General features: G+C 37.1%; 1 protein-coding gene across 1 annotated transcript in view; it reads right to left on the bottom strand.

Moving 5' to 3' along the window:
• MNS1 (meiosis specific nuclear structural 1) overlaps nucleotides 1-19,358 on the bottom strand; it is an 82,597-nt gene that overhangs the window by 14,504 nt on the left and 48,735 nt on the right. The window contains exons 6-7 of the mRNA XM_040226589.1: nucleotides 18,889-19,105; nucleotides 18,683-18,790 (exon numbers count right to left, since the gene is read on the bottom strand). Coding sequence (XP_040082523.1) covers nucleotides 18,683-18,790; nucleotides 18,889-19,105 — 325 coding nt within the window. The remainder of the gene's footprint in view (nucleotides 1-18,682; nucleotides 18,791-18,888; nucleotides 19,106-19,358) is intronic.

Genomic DNA, 19,358 nt, shown 5'->3' on the forward strand with positions numbered 1-19,358 from the left:
TTTCTCTGGCACTCCAGTGGTTAAGAATCCACCTGCTGGCTTGCAGTTCAAGATGGTGAAGTAGAAGGACATGCGCTTGTCTCCTTCTGCAAGAGTACCAAAATCACAACTAGCTGTTGAATAGCCATCAACAGGAGGATGCTGGGACCCACCAGAAAAAGATACCCCATGTCCAAAGACAAAGAAGAAGCTGCAGCAAGATGGTAGGAGGGGTGCATTCATGATAAAATCAAACCCCATACCTGCTGGGTAGGAAACCCACTAACTGGAGAACAATTATACCAAAGAAGTTTCTCACACTGTTGTGAAGGTTTGGACCCCACGTCAGGCTTCCCAGCCTGGGGATCTGACAAAGGGACTGGACATCCACAGGGACTCTGCCCTTGAAGTCCAGTGGGACTTGACTGTAAGCCTTCCATGGACTGTAGGAAACAGACTCCAGTCATGGAGTGTGCACCAGGACCCAGAGGCAAGGAGCAGCGACCCCACTGGGGACGCAAACCAAACTACCTGCTAGTGCTGGAGGGCCTCCTATGGAGGAATGGGTCAGCAGGGGCTCCACCAGATGGGGGCACTGGCAGCAGCAGTCCAGGAAGGTCCCACTTGGCGTAAGCCCTCTTGGAGGTCACCATTAACCCAGGGCTGGGTCAGGCCGAACAACTACCAGGGAGGGAGTGCAACCCCACCCATCAGCAGATAATTACATTAAAGCTTTACTGAGCAAGGCCCTGCCCACCAGAGTAAGACCCAGTTTTTACCATCGCCAGTCCCTCCCATCAAGAAGCTTACACAAGCCTCTTAGCTTACTCCCATCAGAGGGCAGACAGAGGCAGCAAGAAGATCCAGTCTCATGGCTGGCTAGAACAAAAGCTACATTATAGAAAGTTAATCATGATAAAAAAAGCATAAAGTTATGTCCTGGATGAAGGGGCAAGATAAAACCCAAGAAAAAAATTAAATGAAGTGGAGATAGGCAACCTTCCAGAAAAGCAATTCAGAATAATGATATTGAAGATGATACAGGATCTCAGGAAATCAATGGTGAAGATGCAAGAAATGTTTACTGAAGACCTACAAGAATTAAAGAACAGAGATGAATAATATACTAAAAGGAATCAATAGGGTAACTGAGGCAGAAGAACAGATAAATGACCTGGAGGACAGAATGGTGGAAATCACTGCCACAGAACAGAATATAGAAAAAAGAATGAAATGGAACGAAGACAGCCTAAGAGACCTCTGGGACAGCGTTAAATGCACCAACATTCACATTAGAGGAGCCCAGAAGGAGAAGAGAGAGAGAAAGGACCTGAGAAAACATTTGAAGAGATTAAGAGCTGAAAACGTGCCTAACATGGGAAAGGAAATAGTCAACCAAGTCCAGGAAGCACAGAGTCCTAGGCAGGATAAACCCAAGGAGGAACACAGCAAGACACATAGTAATCAAACTGACAAAAATTAAAGACAAAGATAAAATATTAAAAGCAACAAGGGAAAAGCAACAAATAACATACAAAGGAACTCCCATCAAGCCATCAGCTGATTTCTCAACAGAAACTCTACAAGCTAGATGGGAAGGGCATGACATATTCAAAGTGAGGATAGAGAAGAACCTGCAGCCAAGAATACCCATTCAGATTTGATGGAGAAATAAAAAACTTTCCAGACAAGCAAAAGTGAAGAGAGTTCAGCACCACCAAACCAGGTTTACAACAAATGCTAAAGGAACTTCTCTAGGCAGGAAACAACAGAAGGAAAGACCTACAGAAAATTAACCCAAAACAGTTAAGAAAATGGTAATAGGATCAAATGCACCAACCAAAAGACACAGACTGGCTGGCCAGATGAAAACGTGCATGGATGCACTTCCACTTAACATATCACTCTGCTTGACCCCCAGGTTGTATGTAATTATTTTATATTGTTACGTTAATCATGTTCCCATTATGACTTGAAATTGTAATTATCTTTCATTTTTGTCTGGCTATTGACTGTGAAAACTGATAAACATCTTTTACTATTGTGATTATGTAACTATTACTCACTTACTGTCAGTGTATCATGATTGATCAACAGAAAAATAATAAGAACTCTATATCACCAAAAGTACAATAGAAAAACTTGTAATCACTTTTAAAATTCCAGATGCATATCAGATTTATCTTGGGAGTTTTTGAAAAACAGAAAGCCCAGGTACTGCTTTTTTCTCCAGCGCTCCAGGTATATTTCTAATGAGCAGCCACGTTTAATGGCTGTATGATGCTCTGTTACTTTTATCTAGTTTGTTTCACTTTTTCTATTTCATATTCAGTGCTCCCATTTCATTGTTTGTTTTCCAATTTCTTCATCTTTTTAAAAATTTTCTTTCTCCAGCCTTTATCAAGCATAGTAGAAAAGTTTTGTATACCTATACAGAAATAATATGTATATTTTAGGAAACTTATGAATTTTTGCCTAATGAAAAAATGTATGACATTTTTCCACTTGTTTGACTTAATATCAATAGAATGCTATATTTCTAATTAAAAAACAGATATGCAACAAGCAACAAAAGTTTACTGTATAGCACAAAGAATGATAGTCAATATCTCGTAATAACCTGTAATGGAAAAAATTTCAAAAATTAATATATTTGTATATGTACAACTGAATCAACTTGCTGTGCACCTGAAACACTGTAAGTCAACTATACTTGAATGAAAATATTTTTTAATTTAAAAATTTATAAAATAAAATAAGTTTTAAATTAAAAATTTTTTAACATTAAAAATTTTAAATTTTTAAAAATAAATGGAAAATTTAAAATAAAACTAAATTTCAAAAATTTTTTTAATTTAAAAATAAATGCAGGGGACACAGGTTTGATCCCTGGCCTGAGAAGATTCCACATGCCACAGGACAACTAAGCCTGTGCAGCACGACTACAGAAGCGTGCGCATCCTAAAGCTTGTGCTCCACAACAAGAGAAGCCACTGCAGGGAGAAGCCTGCACACTGCAGCTGGGGAAAGCCCACGTGCAGCAATAAGGACAACAGCCAAAAATAAATGGAAAAAAATGTTTCAATTGCCTAATAGATTTTGATGTCATAATTTCCTCCTCTAAATTGTCTGCAAATATCCTCTTTAACCAATAGTAGTTGAATGTTTTCAGATTTTCAGTTAGTAAGTTAAAATATTTGTTATTAAGTTCTAGTGGTGTTTAAACACCCTTTCCCCTTTCCAATAAATTTTCTTTGGAAATATAATAGTTATGTACTTCAGTACAACAATGTTAAAATGGGAGATAAAATGTTCATTATATTATATGTCCCTTGATGATTATACCTTTTCTCTGTGATATCTGAGATTCATTTGCTGTTCTACTTACCTAGTAATAACACTGCCTACCTGCTTACCATTTGTTCATATATGCCTGTTAGCCTTCATCCATCATTTTATTCTTAATGCTTTGGGGGTTATTTGATATTAGGTATCTATAAGTTTATTTTATTAAGATGTTTCTTTTAAAGAACTGGACACATTTTACAATCTTAAATGCAGTTAATAATTAAGGACTCACATGAAATAAGTTTTGGGATATTTTATATAGTATCTATTTCTTCCTCATTGATGAAACAGTATATCTAAGACAATGTTGTTTTAATATAGCTGATAATATTACAAATAATACTATTAAGTATATTAATTGTTATATATATTCATATATCTTATTTTATAAAGTGTTCAAACTTTTGGGAGTTCCCTGGTGGTTCAGTGGTTAGGATTCCATGCTTTCACTGCCAACGGTGCAGGTTCAATCCCTGGTGGTGTAAGACCCTACAAGCCATGCAACATAGTCAAAACAAAGTGCTGAAACTTCCAGCTTGTTAAAAAAAATAAAATAAAAACTTGGGTTTTTTATATTCTGTTGTCAACTTATTGAATGTTCTTTATATATTCTGGATAAAAGTTATTTGTAAGATACATGTATATGGAATGTTTTCTCCCAAATGTGGCTTGCATTTTCATTTTCCTAACAATGTTAGGAAATTATTAATTTTGAGGAAGCCTACTTATAAACTTTTTATGGCTCATGCCTTTATCCTGAAAATTTTTAATCTTTGCCATTTCCAAGTTCATAATGACCTTCTCATGTTTTCTTCTAGAAATGTTTTAGCTTCAGCTCTTTTTATGTTATAATATGACACAGTATAACAAGTGCTGGCAAGGATGTGGAGGAATTGGAACTCTCCTACATAGGCAGTAATAAGAGTACAGTGGTCCAGCCTCTACGGAAAACAGCTGGGAAGTTCCTCAGAAAACTAAACACAGAATTACCATATGGCCCAGCAATACCAGTACTAGTTATTCACCCAAAGGGATCTGAAAAAAGATACTCAAACAAAAATTGTACACAAATGTTCATAGCAATAACATTCACAATAGTAAAAAAAAAAAAAAAAAAAGAGGGGGGTAGATATTGACACATGCTACAAAAGATGAAACTCCAAAATATTATTCTAAGGGAAAGAAATCGCACCGCAAAAGGTCACATATTGCATGATCCCACTTATATTCAGAATAGTCAAATTCATAAAGACAGGAAGCAAATTAGTAGCTGCCACAGGGTCTTGGAAAGCATGGAAAGTGGTAACTGCTTAATGCAAGGTATCATTTTGGGGTAATGAAAATGTTTTGGAACTAGACAGATGGTGGTTGCACAATATTCTGAATGTACTAAGTGCTGCTTTAAAACAGTCAATCTTATGTTACATGAATTTTGCCTCAATTAAAAAAAAAAAAAAACCTTAAAGGGAAACAGAAGCCCACAATTATGGTTAGAGTCATCAACTATCCTCTCTCAACAACTGATGGAACAACTAGAAAATCAGCTAGGACATAGGAGAATTCAACAGAACAATCAATCAATAGAATCTAATTGGCATTTATAGAAATTTTAGACATTTAAACATATTTCTAGAACATTTCACCCAAAGTAGCAGAAAACATATTCTTTTCAAATGTCCACAGAACAAATTTAAAGGAAATAAAATCATATTGGGCATGTTCTCTGATCACAATGAAATCAAACTATAACTTATTTTTAAAGAAAAATTTCTGGACATTTGGGGACTACATAACACAGTTTTAAGTAATCCATTAGTCAGAAAAAGGCTCAAGAAAATGAAAACATCAAAGTTAATGAAAATGAAAACAACACTGAAACTTGTGAGGTGCAACTGAAACAGCTTTGAGGGAAATTTATAGCACCAAACGTATACATATAGTAAAATGGATTTATAGGGGCATGCATTGTAGGAAACATCTCAAATCAATAATCTAAGCTACTACACTTCAGAAACGCATAGAAAGGAAGCAAAGGGGAGTAAATAAAGAGCAGAAATAAATGGAATTGAAAACAGAAAACTAATAGACAATATCAAGGGGGCAAAAGGCTGACTCTTTTTTAAAAAATTAATGAAACTGAAACCATAAAACTCCTACAAGAGAACAAAGTAAGTTCCTCTAAATCAGCCTTGGCAATTTGACACCAAAAGCAAAATAAACAAACAGGATTACATCAAACTAAAAAGCTTCTGTACAGACAAGAAAATGAAGTTCAAGTCACTCAGTTGTGTCACTCTGTGACCCCATGGACTGTAACCCTCCAGGCTCCTCCCTCCATGGGATTCTCCAGGCAAGAATACTAGAGTGGGCTGCCATTTCCTTCTCCAGGGGATCTTCCCAACCCAGGGATTGAACCCAGGTCTCCTGCATTGCAGGCAGATTCTTTACCATCTGAGCTACCAGGGAAGACTGCAGACAAGGAAATCATAACAAAATGAAAAGGCAACCTATGAAATGGCAGAAAACATTTGCAAATTCTGTATCTGATAGGAGTTAATGTCCAAAATATATAAAAATGACAAAACTCAACAGAAAAGAACAAAACAAATCTGATTAAAAAATGGGCAGAGGATCTGAACAGATGTTTTTTCCAAAGAAGATATACAAATGGCCAACAGGGACAAGAAAAGGTACTCAACACACCACTAAACATCAGGGAATACAAATCAAAACCACAATGAGATATCTGTAATAATGGCTATCATAGAAAAAAAGAGATAATAAAGAGTTGGTGGGTATTTGGAGAAAGGGAACTTTTGTCACTGTGGGTAGAAAAGCAAAGCCAATGGTATAGCCATTGATACAACCACGGAGATTCCTCAAAAACTTAAACACAGAACTACCATATGTTCCAGCAATCCCACTCCAGGTATATATCCAAAGGGAATGAAAACAGGATCTTAACAAGGTATATGCACTCCAGTGTTCATTGCAGCATTACTCACAATAGGAAAAATATGGAAACAACCCAACTGTCCATCAACAGATGAATAAATACAACGTGGTAGAGCTATATAAAGTGGAGTATCATTCAGCCATAAAATCATAAAATAATGAAATCCTGCCATTTGTGACAACACAGATGGATCTTGAGGGTTTTATGCTAAGTGAAATGAGCTGATCAAACAAAGAAATACTGCCTGGTAACGGATGTGGAATCTTAAAAAGAATATGTCAAACTCATTGAAACAGAAAGTTGGAAAGTAGTTGGCAGAGACTGGTGGGTGGGAGAAACAGGAAAAGTTGGTAAAATTGTACAAACTTCCAGCTCTATGACAAATAAGATCTGAGGCTCTAATAAAAAACATGGTGACTATAGCTGAAAATACTTTATTGTATAAATGAAATTTCTGAAGAGAGTAGAACTTAAAAATTCTCATAAAAAATATATGAAGTGATAGATGTGTTAACTAACTATAGATGGGGGAATCTTTTTACAATGTAAATATTTATCAAATCACCATGATGTACACTTTAAATGTCTTACAGTTTTATATGGCAATTACACCTCAAGAAAGCTAATTTAAAGAAAGATCCAATAAATCCTAATGTAAGAGTTAAACCTCTTCTGGATTATTTTCTACCAAAATTTATATACCCAAACAAGAGCTATCACTTGCTGAGGCAATGAAAAGTGGAGAGAACAGCTCAAATTCAAAACCTGTAATCCCAGAAACTTACAAAATATGAAATTTTGGTCAGGACAGTTAGCAAAAGTGAAACTGAATATATTTGAAATCTTGAGATTTACACAAGTGAAGGAAAAAAAAACTGCAAGAAACAAAATTATTTATTGGTCGTACAACCTTATCTTAGTCCATGGCACTATAATTTACCAATATAATTATGGCAACAGTGTGTCCACATCTAGAATATGGTTGAAACACAAAACCATAGCTTGTGGGACTACAGGAGAGAATCATGGGTCTACCAAGCCAATTAAAGGAGACATCTAAAAATCTATACAGAGGAGAAATGGCATTCTTATAGAAGGGAGAAGTGATTTTTCTTACATGGAGAGACACGACACTAGTCTGCATGGTGACATGACTCCTCCATAACATCCACAGGAAAGGAAGACAGAGGACTGGACATGGGATAACCAAGCCCACTTGAATACTAGAGTATAATTAAATACATGAAAGGAGTTGATTGATCTGATCAGTATCTGGCAAACTTCAATATCCTCCAGAAAACTCGAAAATGGTATAAGAAAGTGGGCTTCTATTTGAGTAATTGTGACTTATACAATACAGTTAGATGTTATTATAGCCTTAAGGCACAGAGTAAAAGGACTTACTAGCAACTTCTGTCAGCAGTAGCTAGACAGTCAGTAACTGGGAATTCTGGTGAATGTGGTGGTGGTCTTGCACCTGGTCCTTCTGGGGCATTTCTAAAAGAACTCCCTGCAAAGATCCACTTTGTTGACTATCAAGTAAAATAAAAGAACACATTCTAGAGGAAATAATACCCACAGGACTAAGCAAATGCCACCAGAAAGTGTAGGGTCTGCTCTTCCAGGAGAAAGCCCAGTGAAACACGGTATATGTGTAACAGATGTTTTATTTCCTGCACAGAGGGGCCTACTATACTATAGGTGCCTGCCTATCATTCTGTAACAAAATATTAGAATGCTTTAGTGAGACATGTACAGAATTTCAAGTAAATACATCAAGTGCAAAAAGAGTTGGTGATATTTACTTAAACACTAGTGTTTCAATATTTACTTACATAACAAATCACTGGCCACAGGAGTTAGTTTCTGCAAAACTCCCCCAGTTGATAATGCGTCAACAACCCACTTACATCAACAGACAGATCATCCAGAAAGAAAACCAGTTAGGAAACACAGGCCTTAAATGACACATTAGTCCAGACAGGCTTAACTGATATTTATAGAGCATTTCATTTGAAAGCAGAATATACATTCTTCTCAACTGCACAAGGAATATTCTCCAGGATAGATCATATGCTGAACAACTAAAGAAGCTCAGTAAATTTAAGAAACTTAAAATTATTATCAAGCATATTTTCTGACCACAATGCTATGAGATTAGAAATTAACTACAAGGGACATCCCTGGTGGTCCAGTGGTTTGGAATCCACCTACCTATGCAGAGAACACAGGCTCAACTCCAGGTCCAGAAGGATTCCACATGCTAGGGGCAACTAAGCCCATGTGTCACAACTACCAAGCCTGGGCTCTAGAGCCCATGAGGCACCACTATTGAAGCCTTCGTGCTCTAGAGCCTGTGTGCCACAACCACTGAAGCCCACGCAACCTAGAGCCCATGCTTTGCAACAAGAGAAGCGGCCACAGTGAGAAGTTCATGCACCAAAACTATAGAGTAGCTCCCACTTGCCACAAATAGAGAAAGCCCATGCACAGCAATGAAGATCCAGCCCTGCCAAAAAAAAAAAAATCAACTCCAAGAATAAAACTGTAAGAAACACATGGAGACGAAACGATATGGTGCTAAGCAACTCATGGATCACTGAAGAAATCAAAATCAAAACATTTTAGAGCTAAATGAAAATGAAACCCCAATCCAATATCTATGGGACAGAGCAAAAACAGTTCCAAGAGAGAAGTTTACAGTAACACAATCTTAACTCAGGAAACAAGAAAAATCCAAAATAAACAACCCAACACTAGACCTAAAGCAACTAAAGAAAGAACAGATGAAACTCAAAGTTAGTAGGACAGAAATCATAAACATCAGAACAGAAATAAATGGAGATGAGGATAACAAAAGAGAAGATTGACGAAACTAAAAGCTGGCTCTCTGAAAAGACAAACTTGGTAAGAGACTACTAGTTGGATGGTTAGAGTTGGTTGCTCAGTGTGTCCGACTCTTTGTGACTCTATGGGCTGTAGCCCACCGGGCTCCTCTGTCCATGGGATTCTCCAGGCAAGAACACTGGAGTATGTTGTCATTCCCTTCACCAGGGCACCTTCCCAACCCAGGAACTGAACTCGGGTCTTCGGCATCACAGGCAGACTCTTTACAGGCTGAGACACCAGGGACTCAGACAGTAAAGAGACAACTACAACTGTATGCAAATAAAATGGATAACCTAGAAAAGAAGACAGATTTTTAGAAAAGTAGAACCTTCCAAGACCAAATCAGGAAGAAACAGAAAATATGAACAGACCAACTACAAGTTACTCAAATTGAAACTGTGATTAAAAATATTCCAACAAATTAAAGTTCAGGACCAGATGGCTTCATAGGTGAATTCTAGCAAATATTTAGAGAAGAGTTAATACCTGTGCTTCTGAAACTCTTCCATAAAACTACAGAAGAAGGAACACTCTCAAATTCATTCTATGAAGCCATAACTCCAGACAAAGATAACACACACAAAAAAGAGAAAATTACAGGCTAATATCTCTGATGAATATAGATGCAAAAATTGTCAACAAAATACTAGCAAACCACATCCGATGACACATTAAAAATATCAAACACCATGATCAGGTGGGATTTAACCTAGGGATACAAGGATTCTTCAACATGTTAATCGATGTGATACACCACACTAAAAAGCTGAAAAATAAAAAAAACTATATATATGACCATCTCAATAGTTGCATAAAAAAGCTTTTGACAATATTCAACACTCATTTATGATAAAAAATTGATCAGAGAGTGAGCACAGAGGGAACCTACCTCAACATAATAAAGGCCATATATGACAAATCCACGGCAAGTATCAATCTGAACAGTGAAAAACTGAAGGCATTTCCTCTAAGATCAAGAAGAAAAGAATGTTCACTCTCATCACTTTTATTCAATGTACTTTTGTAAATTCTAGCCATGCAATCAAAGAAGAAAAAGAAACAGAAGGAATCCAAACTGGAAAAGAAGTAAACTGTTATTGTTTGCAGATGACATACTATACATAAAAAACCCTAAAGATGCTATCAGAAAACTACTAGAGCTCATCAATGAATCAATTACATTGTAAGTTACAAAGTTAATACACAAATCTCTTGCATTTCTATACACTCAAAACAGAAAAATAGAGAAATTAAAGAAACTTATGCACTTACCATCATATCAAAAAGAATAAAATACCTATGAATAAACTGACCTAAGGAGACAAAAGACCTGCACTCTGAAAACTATGAGGTAATGATGAAAGAAATCAAAGATGACACAAACAGATACACAGATATACCATAACCTTGGATTGGAAGAACTTACATTGTTAAAATGACCAAACAACCCAAGGGAACTTACACATCCAATGCAATCCCTGTCAAGTTATCAATGGCATTTTTCACCAAACTAGAAAAAAATTTCAGTTTGTATGGAAACACAAAACATCCTGAAGCCAACATAATCCTGAGAAATAAAAATGGAACTGGGGGAGTCAGGCTACCTGACTTCAGATTGCACTACAAAGCTTTAGTCATCAGAGTATGGTAATTGCCCCAAAACAGAAATACAGGTAAATGGACTAGGACAGAAAGCCCAGAAATAAACCCTGCACCTGCAAACAATTAATCTACAACAAGGGAGGCAGGGATATACCAGGGAGAAAAGGGAGTCTCTTCAATAAGTGATGCTGGGAAAACCAGACAGTTACATGGGAAAAAAAAATGAAGTTAGAATATTCTTTTAATACCTTACACGAAAGTAAACTTAAAATGGATTAAAGACCTAAATATAAGACCAGATACTAGAAAACTTTTAAAGGAAAACATACACAGAACACTCTTTGACATAAACCACAGCAAGGTCTTTTTGGATTCAACTCCTAGAGTAATGAAAATAAAGACAAAAATAAGACCTAATTAAACTTAAAAGACTTTGCATAGCAAAGGAAACCATAAACAAAATGAAAGACAACCCACAGAATGGGAGAAAATATTTGGAAACAATGTTACTAACAAGGGGTTAACCTCCAAAATGTATAAACAGTTCATGCAGTTTAACATCAAAAAAAAAAAATCAAAAAATCAGTCAATACACAGAAATCTCTTGCAGAGAATTTCAATCAGAAGACAGGAAGAGACATTTCTCAAAAGAAGACATACAGATGGCCAAAAAGCACATGAAAAGATGCTCAACATCACTATAACTACAATGAGGTATCACTTCACGTCAGTCAGAACAATGATAGTCATCACCATCAGTCTACAAACAGTTAAGTGCTGGACAGGGTGTGAAGAAAAGGAAACCCTCCTTCATTGTTGATGGGAATGTAAATTGGTACAACCACTATGGAGAACAGTATGGAGGTTCTCTAAAAAACTAAAAATAGAACTACCATATGATCCAGCAATCCCATTCTTAGGCATATATCTGGAGAAAATCATAATTCAAAGATATAGGCACTCCAATGTTTTCTGTGCAGGTCTATTTACAATAGCCAAGACATAAAAGCTACCTAAATGTCCATCAACAAAGGAACAGAGAAAGAAGTGGGGTGTGTGTGTGTGTATTGGAATATTACTTGACCATAAAAAAGAATGAAATAATGCCACTTATAACAACCAGCATGATACGTATTATCATACTAAGTGAAAAAAGTCAGAGGAAGACAAATATATATCTCTTACACGTGGAATCTAAAAAAATGATACAAATGAACTTATTTACAAAACAGAAACAGACTTCAAAATCAAATTTATGGTTACCAAAGGGGAAAAAGGTATATATATATAGGGTGGCTACATGGGCACAGGAGGGCCTAGAGGAGCTATCCCACATTGAAGGTCAGGAAGGGAGGCGGTAAGGAGATACCCTTTATCAAAGGTAAGGAGCAGCGGCTGCACTTTGCTGGAGCAGCTGTGAAGAGATACCCCATGCCCAAGGTAAGAGAAACCCAAGTAAGACGGTAGGTGTTGCAAGAGGGCATCAGAGGGCAGACACACTGAAACCATACTCACAGAAAACTAGTCAATCTAATCACTCTAGGACCACAGCCTTGTCTAACTCAATGAAACTAAGCCATGCCCACGGGGCAATCCAAGATGGGCGGGTCATGGTGGAGAGGTCTAACAGAATGTGGTCCACTGGAGAAGGGAATGGCAAACCACTTCAGTATTCTTGCCTTGAGAACCCCATGAACAGTATGAAAAGGCAAAATGATAGGATACCGAAAGAGGAACTTCCCAGGTCAGTAGGTGCCCAACACACTACTGGAGATCAGTGGAGAAATAACTCCAGAAAGAATGAAGGGATGGAGCCAAAGCAAAAACAATAACCAGTTGCGGATGTGACTGGTGATAGAAGCAAGGTCCGATGCTGTAAAGAGCAATATTGCATAGGAACCTGGAATGTCAGGTCCATGAATCAAGGCAAATTGGAAGTGGTCAAACGAGATGGCAAGAGTGAAAGTCAACATTCTAGGAATCAGTGAACTAAAATGGACTGGAATGGATGAATTTAACTCAGATGACCATTATATCTACTACTGTGGGCAGGAATCTCACAGAAAAAATGGAATAGCCATCATGGTCAACAAAACAGTCGAAATGCAGTACTTGGATGCAATCTCAAAAACGACAGAATGATCTCTGTTCGTTTCCAAGGCAAACCATTCAATATCATAGTAATCCAAGTCTATGCCCCAACCAGCAACGCTGAAGAAGCTGAAGTTGAATGGTTCTATAAAGATCTACAAGACCTTTTAGAACTAACACTCAAAGAGATTTCCTTTTCATTATAGGGGACTGGAATGCAAAAGTAGGAAGTCAAGAAACACCTGGAGTAACAGGCAAATTTGGCCTTGCAATACAGAATGAAGCAGGGCAAAGACTAATAGAGTTTTGCCAAGAAAATGCACTGGTCATAGCAAACCCTCTTCCCACAACACAAGAGAAGACTCTACACATGGACATCACCAGATGGTCAACACCGAAATCAGACTGATTATATTCTTTGCAGCCAAAGATGGAGAAGCTCTATACAGTCAGCAAAAAGAAGATCAGGAGCTGACTGTGGCTCAGATCATGAACTCCTTATTAGCAAAATCAGACTCAAATTGGAGAAAGTTGGGAAAACCGCTAGACCATTCAGGTATGACCTAAATCAAATCCCTTATGATTATAGAGTGAAAGTGAGAAATAGATTTAAGGGCCTAGATCTGATAGATAGAGTGCCTGATGAACTATGGAATGAGGTTCATGACATTCTACAGGAGACAGGGATCAAGACCATCCCCATGCAAAAGAAATGCAAAAAAGCAAGATGGCTGTCTGGGGAGGCCTTACAAATAGCTGTGAAAAGAGAAGCAAAAAACAAAGGAGAAAAGGAAAGATAGGAGCATCTGAATGCAGAGTTCCAAAGAATAGCAAGGAGAGATAATAAAGCCTTACTCAGCGATCAATGCAAAGAAATAGAGGAAAAGAACAGAATGGGAAAGACTAGAGATCTCTTCAAAAAATTAGATACCAAGGGAACATTTCACGCAAAGATGGGCTCGATAAAGGACAGAAATGGTAGAGACCTAACAGAAGCAGAAGATATTAAGAAGAGGTGGCAAGAATACACAGAAGAACTGTACAAAAAAGATCTTCATGATCAAGACAATCATGATGGTGTGATCACTAATCTAGAGCCAGACATCTTGGAATGTGAAGTCAAGTGGGCCTTAGAAAGCATCACTACAGACAAAGCTAGTGGAGGTGATGGAATTCCAGTTGAGCTATTTCAGATCCTGAAAGATGATGCTGTGAAAGTGCTGCACTCAATATGCCAGCAAATTTGGGAAACTCAGCAGTGGCCACAGAACTGGAAAAGGTCGGTTTTCATTCCAATCCCAAAGAAAGGCAATGCCAAAGAATGCTCAAACTACTGCACAATTGCACTCATCTCACGCACTAGTAAAGTAATGCTCAAAATTCTCCAAGCCAGGCTTCAGAAATACGTGAACCGTGAACTTCCTGATGTTCAAGCTGGTTTTATAGAAAAGGCAGAGGAACCAGAGATCAAATTGCCAACATCCACTGGATCGTGGAAAAAGCAAGAGAATTCCAGAAAAACATCTATTTCTGCTTTATTGACTATGCCAAAGCCTTTGACTGTGTGGATCACAATCAACTGTGGAAAATTTTGAAAGAGATGGGAATACCAGACCACCTGACCTGCCTCTTGAGAAATCTGTATGCAAGTCAGGAAGCAACAGTTAGAACTGGACATGGAACAACAGACTGGTTCCAAATAGGAAAAGGAGTACGTCAAGGCTGTATACTGTCACCCTGCTTATTTAACTTCTATGCAGAGTACATCATGAGAGACGCTGGACTGGAAGAAACACAAGCTGGAATCAAGATTGCTGGGAGAAATATCAGTAACCTCAGATATGCAAATGACACCACCCTTATGGCAGAAAGTGAAGAGGAACTAAGAAGCCTCTTAATGAAAGTGAAAGAGGAGAGTGAAAAAGTTGGCTTAAAGCTCAACATTCAGAAAATGAAGATCATGGCATGGTCCCATCACTTCATGGGAAATAGATGGGGAAACAGTGGAAACAGTGTCAAACTTTATTTTGGGGGGCTCCAAAATCACTGCAGATGGTGACTGTAGCCGTGAAATTAAAAGACACTTACTCCTTGGAAGGAAAGTTATGACCAACCTAGATAGCATATTGAAAAGCAGAGATATTACTTTGCTGACTCTGGTCCTTCTAGTCAAGGCTATGGTTTTTCCACTGGTCACGTATGGATGTGAGTTGGACTGTGAAGAAGGCTGAGCCCTGAAGAATTGATGCTTTTGAACTGTGGTGTTGGAGAAGACTCTTGAGAATCCCTTGGACTGTTAGGAGATCCAACCAGTCCATTCTGAAGGAGATCAGCCCTCAGATTTCTTTGGAAGGAATGATGCTTAAGCTGAAACTCCAGTACTTTGGCCACCTCATGCGAAGAGTTGACTCATTGGAAAAGACTCTGATGCTGGGAGGGATTGGGGGCAGGAGGAGAAGGGGACGACCGAGGATGAGATGGCTGGATGGCATCACTGACTCAATGGACACGAGTCTGAGTGAACTCCAGGAGTTGGTGATGGACAGGGAGGCCTGGCATGCTGCGATTCATGGGGTCACAAAGAGTTGGACACGAACTAGCGACTGAACTGAACTGATATATATATATATACACACATATATAAAATAGATAACAAGGACCTACTGTGTAGCACAGGGAACTATATACTCATTATTCTGTAATAATCTAAGTAGTAAAAGAATCAGGAAAAGAATGCATGTATGTATACGCATAACTGAATCACTTTGCTGTATACCTGAAAGTAACACAATATTATAAATCTATAGTCCAATATAAAATAAAAATTAACTTAAAATAAATACACAATAAAACACTGAATAAATATTTTTAAACACTAAAAAAATAAAATTCCTCGCCTAGATAGTTTCACTGGAAAAGTCTACCAAATTTTTAAAGAATTAACTAACACCAATTCTAAACAATCTCTTCTAGAAAATAGAAGGAAACTTCTGCATTCATTTTATGAAGGCAGTTTACCCTGACACCAGTATACAAAATGAAAACTAAAAACCAATATTCTTTATGAATACGGATGAAAAAATCCTGAAACAGATTATTAGAAAATTAAAATCCAGTCACATAATTAAAGACATGCACACCATGGCCAAGTGGGATTTATTCTAGTGATGCAAGGCAGTTCAGTAACTCCCGAAGTTAATCAATGCAACCAACCAAGCTAAAGAAGAAACAGCACTTGACAAAATTCAACACCTCTTTACAATAAAAAATATTCAGAAAAATAGAAATAGAAGAGAATGTCCTCAACTATAGAAAGAGCATCTACAAAAAAGCACAGTTAACATAATGCTTCTCCCCTGAGAGATAACAAAGAAAGATGAAATCTACTCTCATCACTCATTCAGTATAGTGCCTCCCAGTGCTAAAAATTTTAGCCAGTACAATAAAGCAAAAAAGTAAATAAGACGTGTACCTAGATGGGACCTCCCTCGTGGTCCAGCGGCTAAGGCTCTGCGTGCCCACTGCAGGAGGCCTGGCGTTTGATCCCTGGTCACGGAACTAGATCCCACATGCCACAAGTAAAGACCCCATGTACCACAACTAAAGCTAAATAAATAAATAAATATTTTTTAAAAAGTGTGTAGATAAGAAACCAAGAAATGAAACTGTTCCTATTTGCAGAAGACATGACTATGTATGGAAAAACAAAGAAACCAACTCCTACAAATTCCTACAGCTACTGAGTGAATTCAGCAAGGTCATGAGATACAAGATAAATATATATTTTTTTAAAGTCAACGCACTAGCAATGAGTAGGTGGACAATGAAATTAAAACTTAAATTCCATTTACAACCACTCAAAAAACTGAAATATTTCTATGTAAATCTAACAAAACATGTACAGGATTTGTATGCTGAAGAATATAAAACACTGATGAAAAAATTCAAAGATGATTTAAACAGAATTGACTTGAATGATACAGGGGTTAAACCACATAAATTTAGTCAGCTCTCTGTATCCACAGTTCTGTATCTGTGGATATCTATATATCCACAGATATATATCTATATCTATGGAATCAACCAACCATAGACTGTGTAAACAGCAGGTTTTACTACTGAAAAATATCCAAATATAGGTGGGCTCACACATTGAAACCTGTGTTGTTCAAGGGGAAATTGTAAATGAAGAGTCATACCATGTTCATGGACTATAAGACTCAATACAGTGACCATGTCAATCCTCCCCAAATTGATATTCAGATTTAATTTAATTCCTATCAAATTCCCCAAAGACTATTTGTAGATAAAGATTATTCTAAACTTTATATGGAAAGGCAAAGGAATTAAAATAAAACAATCTTAAAGACTTTATATAGCTACAGTAATCAAAACTGTGTGGTACTCCTGAAGGGATAGACACATAAATCAACTGACAAAACAGAGATCCCAGGAATATACACACAGATGTGCTCAGCTTTGTTTAAAATGTGTTTTAAACAAAGTAGCAAAAGCAACTGGGTGTAAGAGAAAAACCTTTCAACAAATAGTTGCAACTAGACCAACTGGACATAGAAAAGCAAAACAGAAACTGACCTAAGTCTCATAACCTATAAACAAAAATGAGCTGAAGAGGAAATCTTTTAAGGAAAAAAAAAAAGAAATTCTTTGAGTTCTAGGCAAAGATGTCCTAGAACTGGTACTAAAGTTATGGTCCATAAAAACAGAAATTGCTAAGTTAGACTTCACAGAAATTGAAAACATTTGCTTTGGAAAAGACCCCATTAAGAGGATAAAAAGACAACCTATAGACTAGGAAAAAGCAGTTGTAAACCACACACCTGACAAAGGACTAGAATACATAAAGAACTCTCAAAATCCTGTAATAAATTAACAAAAACACCCAATTAGAAAATTGACAAATTGTCATAACTTGAGGTCAAATTGTTCAATGCCATATCCCATGGTTTTATGACTATGGTAAAGCGTCTGCCTACCATGCGGGAGACCCGGGTTCAATCCCTGGGTTGGGAAGTTCCCCTGGAGAAGGAAATGGCAACCCACTCCAGTATTCTTGCCTGGAAAATCCCATGGATGGAGGAGCCCGGTAAGCTACAGTCCACGGGGTCGCAAAGAGTTGGACACGACTGAACGACTTCACTTCACTTCACTTCTTCATTTTATATATAAATGAGAAGGAGTATTGAAATATTCAAATATAACTACGGATTCATCTTTCTCCTCTCAGTTTTTTCAGTTTTGCTACATGTATTGTAGTTGAAGCTTTATTTAGGTTCACACACTTCTAGGGTATTACATCCTCTAGCTGAATTTAGCCTATTATCATCATGATTTCTACCCTAACGTGCTCTCCATTGGTGTCTGTCTCCGCATCTTTCTCCATCCTTTTGCTTTTAAACCATGTGTCTTCATATTTAAATTATGTTTCTTGTAGACAACATAGTTGCATAATGCTTTTTGATGCAGTTTTTGTTATGTTGTCTGGGTCTAGCTTTTTTATCCAGCCTGAAAATCTCTCTTTTAAACGTAGCACTTATACCACTTACATGTAATCTAACTATCCATATGGTTGGGTTTAAGTCTATTATCTTTCTACTGCTTCATCTCAAAATAATACCCTTCTCTATGTTAACCTGGAAAAGGAAATGGTGACCCTAGTATTCTTGCCTAGAGAATTCCATGGATGGAGGAGCTTGCTGGGCTGCAGTCAATGGGGTCACAAAGAGTCAACATGACTGAGCAAGTAAAGCTTTCGCTTTCACTATGTTAATCATTCCTTCAATTTCCAAAACTTACTTCTAGTTTCTTCTTATTTATCTCAGCTTGTTCTTCCTGGTATAATTCCTGTCGCACTTGTTCTAAATCTTCACGTTGCCGCAGCATTTCTTCCAGCCTCTGAGTCAGCTATTTAAAATAAAACACACATAAAAACATGTATAGGAATCAAATTCTGTGACAAATATTTAAGAATTTCTCCAGTGTTAAAACAATTATTTTAGTACCATATTTTGAAGCTGTAGTCTTTTTTCTTCACTTTCTTGAACTTTTGCCATTCGATCTTCTTCTCTTTGTTGTTGCAACTTGGCAAACTCTATTATTTTTCTATTTTCTTCTTCCATCTCCTCCCGTTTCTTTTTTCTCCAGAGAGCCTGCTCTTTCTGAAACTCTTCTATATACCTTCGAGTTGTATTCATTTTCTCTAACCTTTGCTGTCTTTCCCTAAAAAGTAATAGTGAGTGCAGTTCTATAGTAACAGAAATAATAAAAAAATTAAAAAACATGAGTGCCATTTCCTTTAGCTGTCTACCAAGAAAACTGAACAGAAAACAAGTTCTCCTGATGTGCATTAAGGAAAAAAAGGTTTAGTCACTGTTACTTAATAAGTATCTCTTAATTATCAATTAATTGTTATACTAACAAAGATAAGACCTGGTCTCAGTTTAGGTCATAAATTTACTGAGGACTTACTGTG

Source organism: Oryx dammah, unplaced genomic scaffold, assembly GCF_014754425.2.
Source record: "Oryx dammah isolate SB20612 unplaced genomic scaffold, SCBI_Odam_1.1 HiC_scaffold_26, whole genome shotgun sequence".
Taxonomy (NCBI): domain Eukaryota; kingdom Metazoa; phylum Chordata; class Mammalia; order Artiodactyla; family Bovidae; genus Oryx; species Oryx dammah.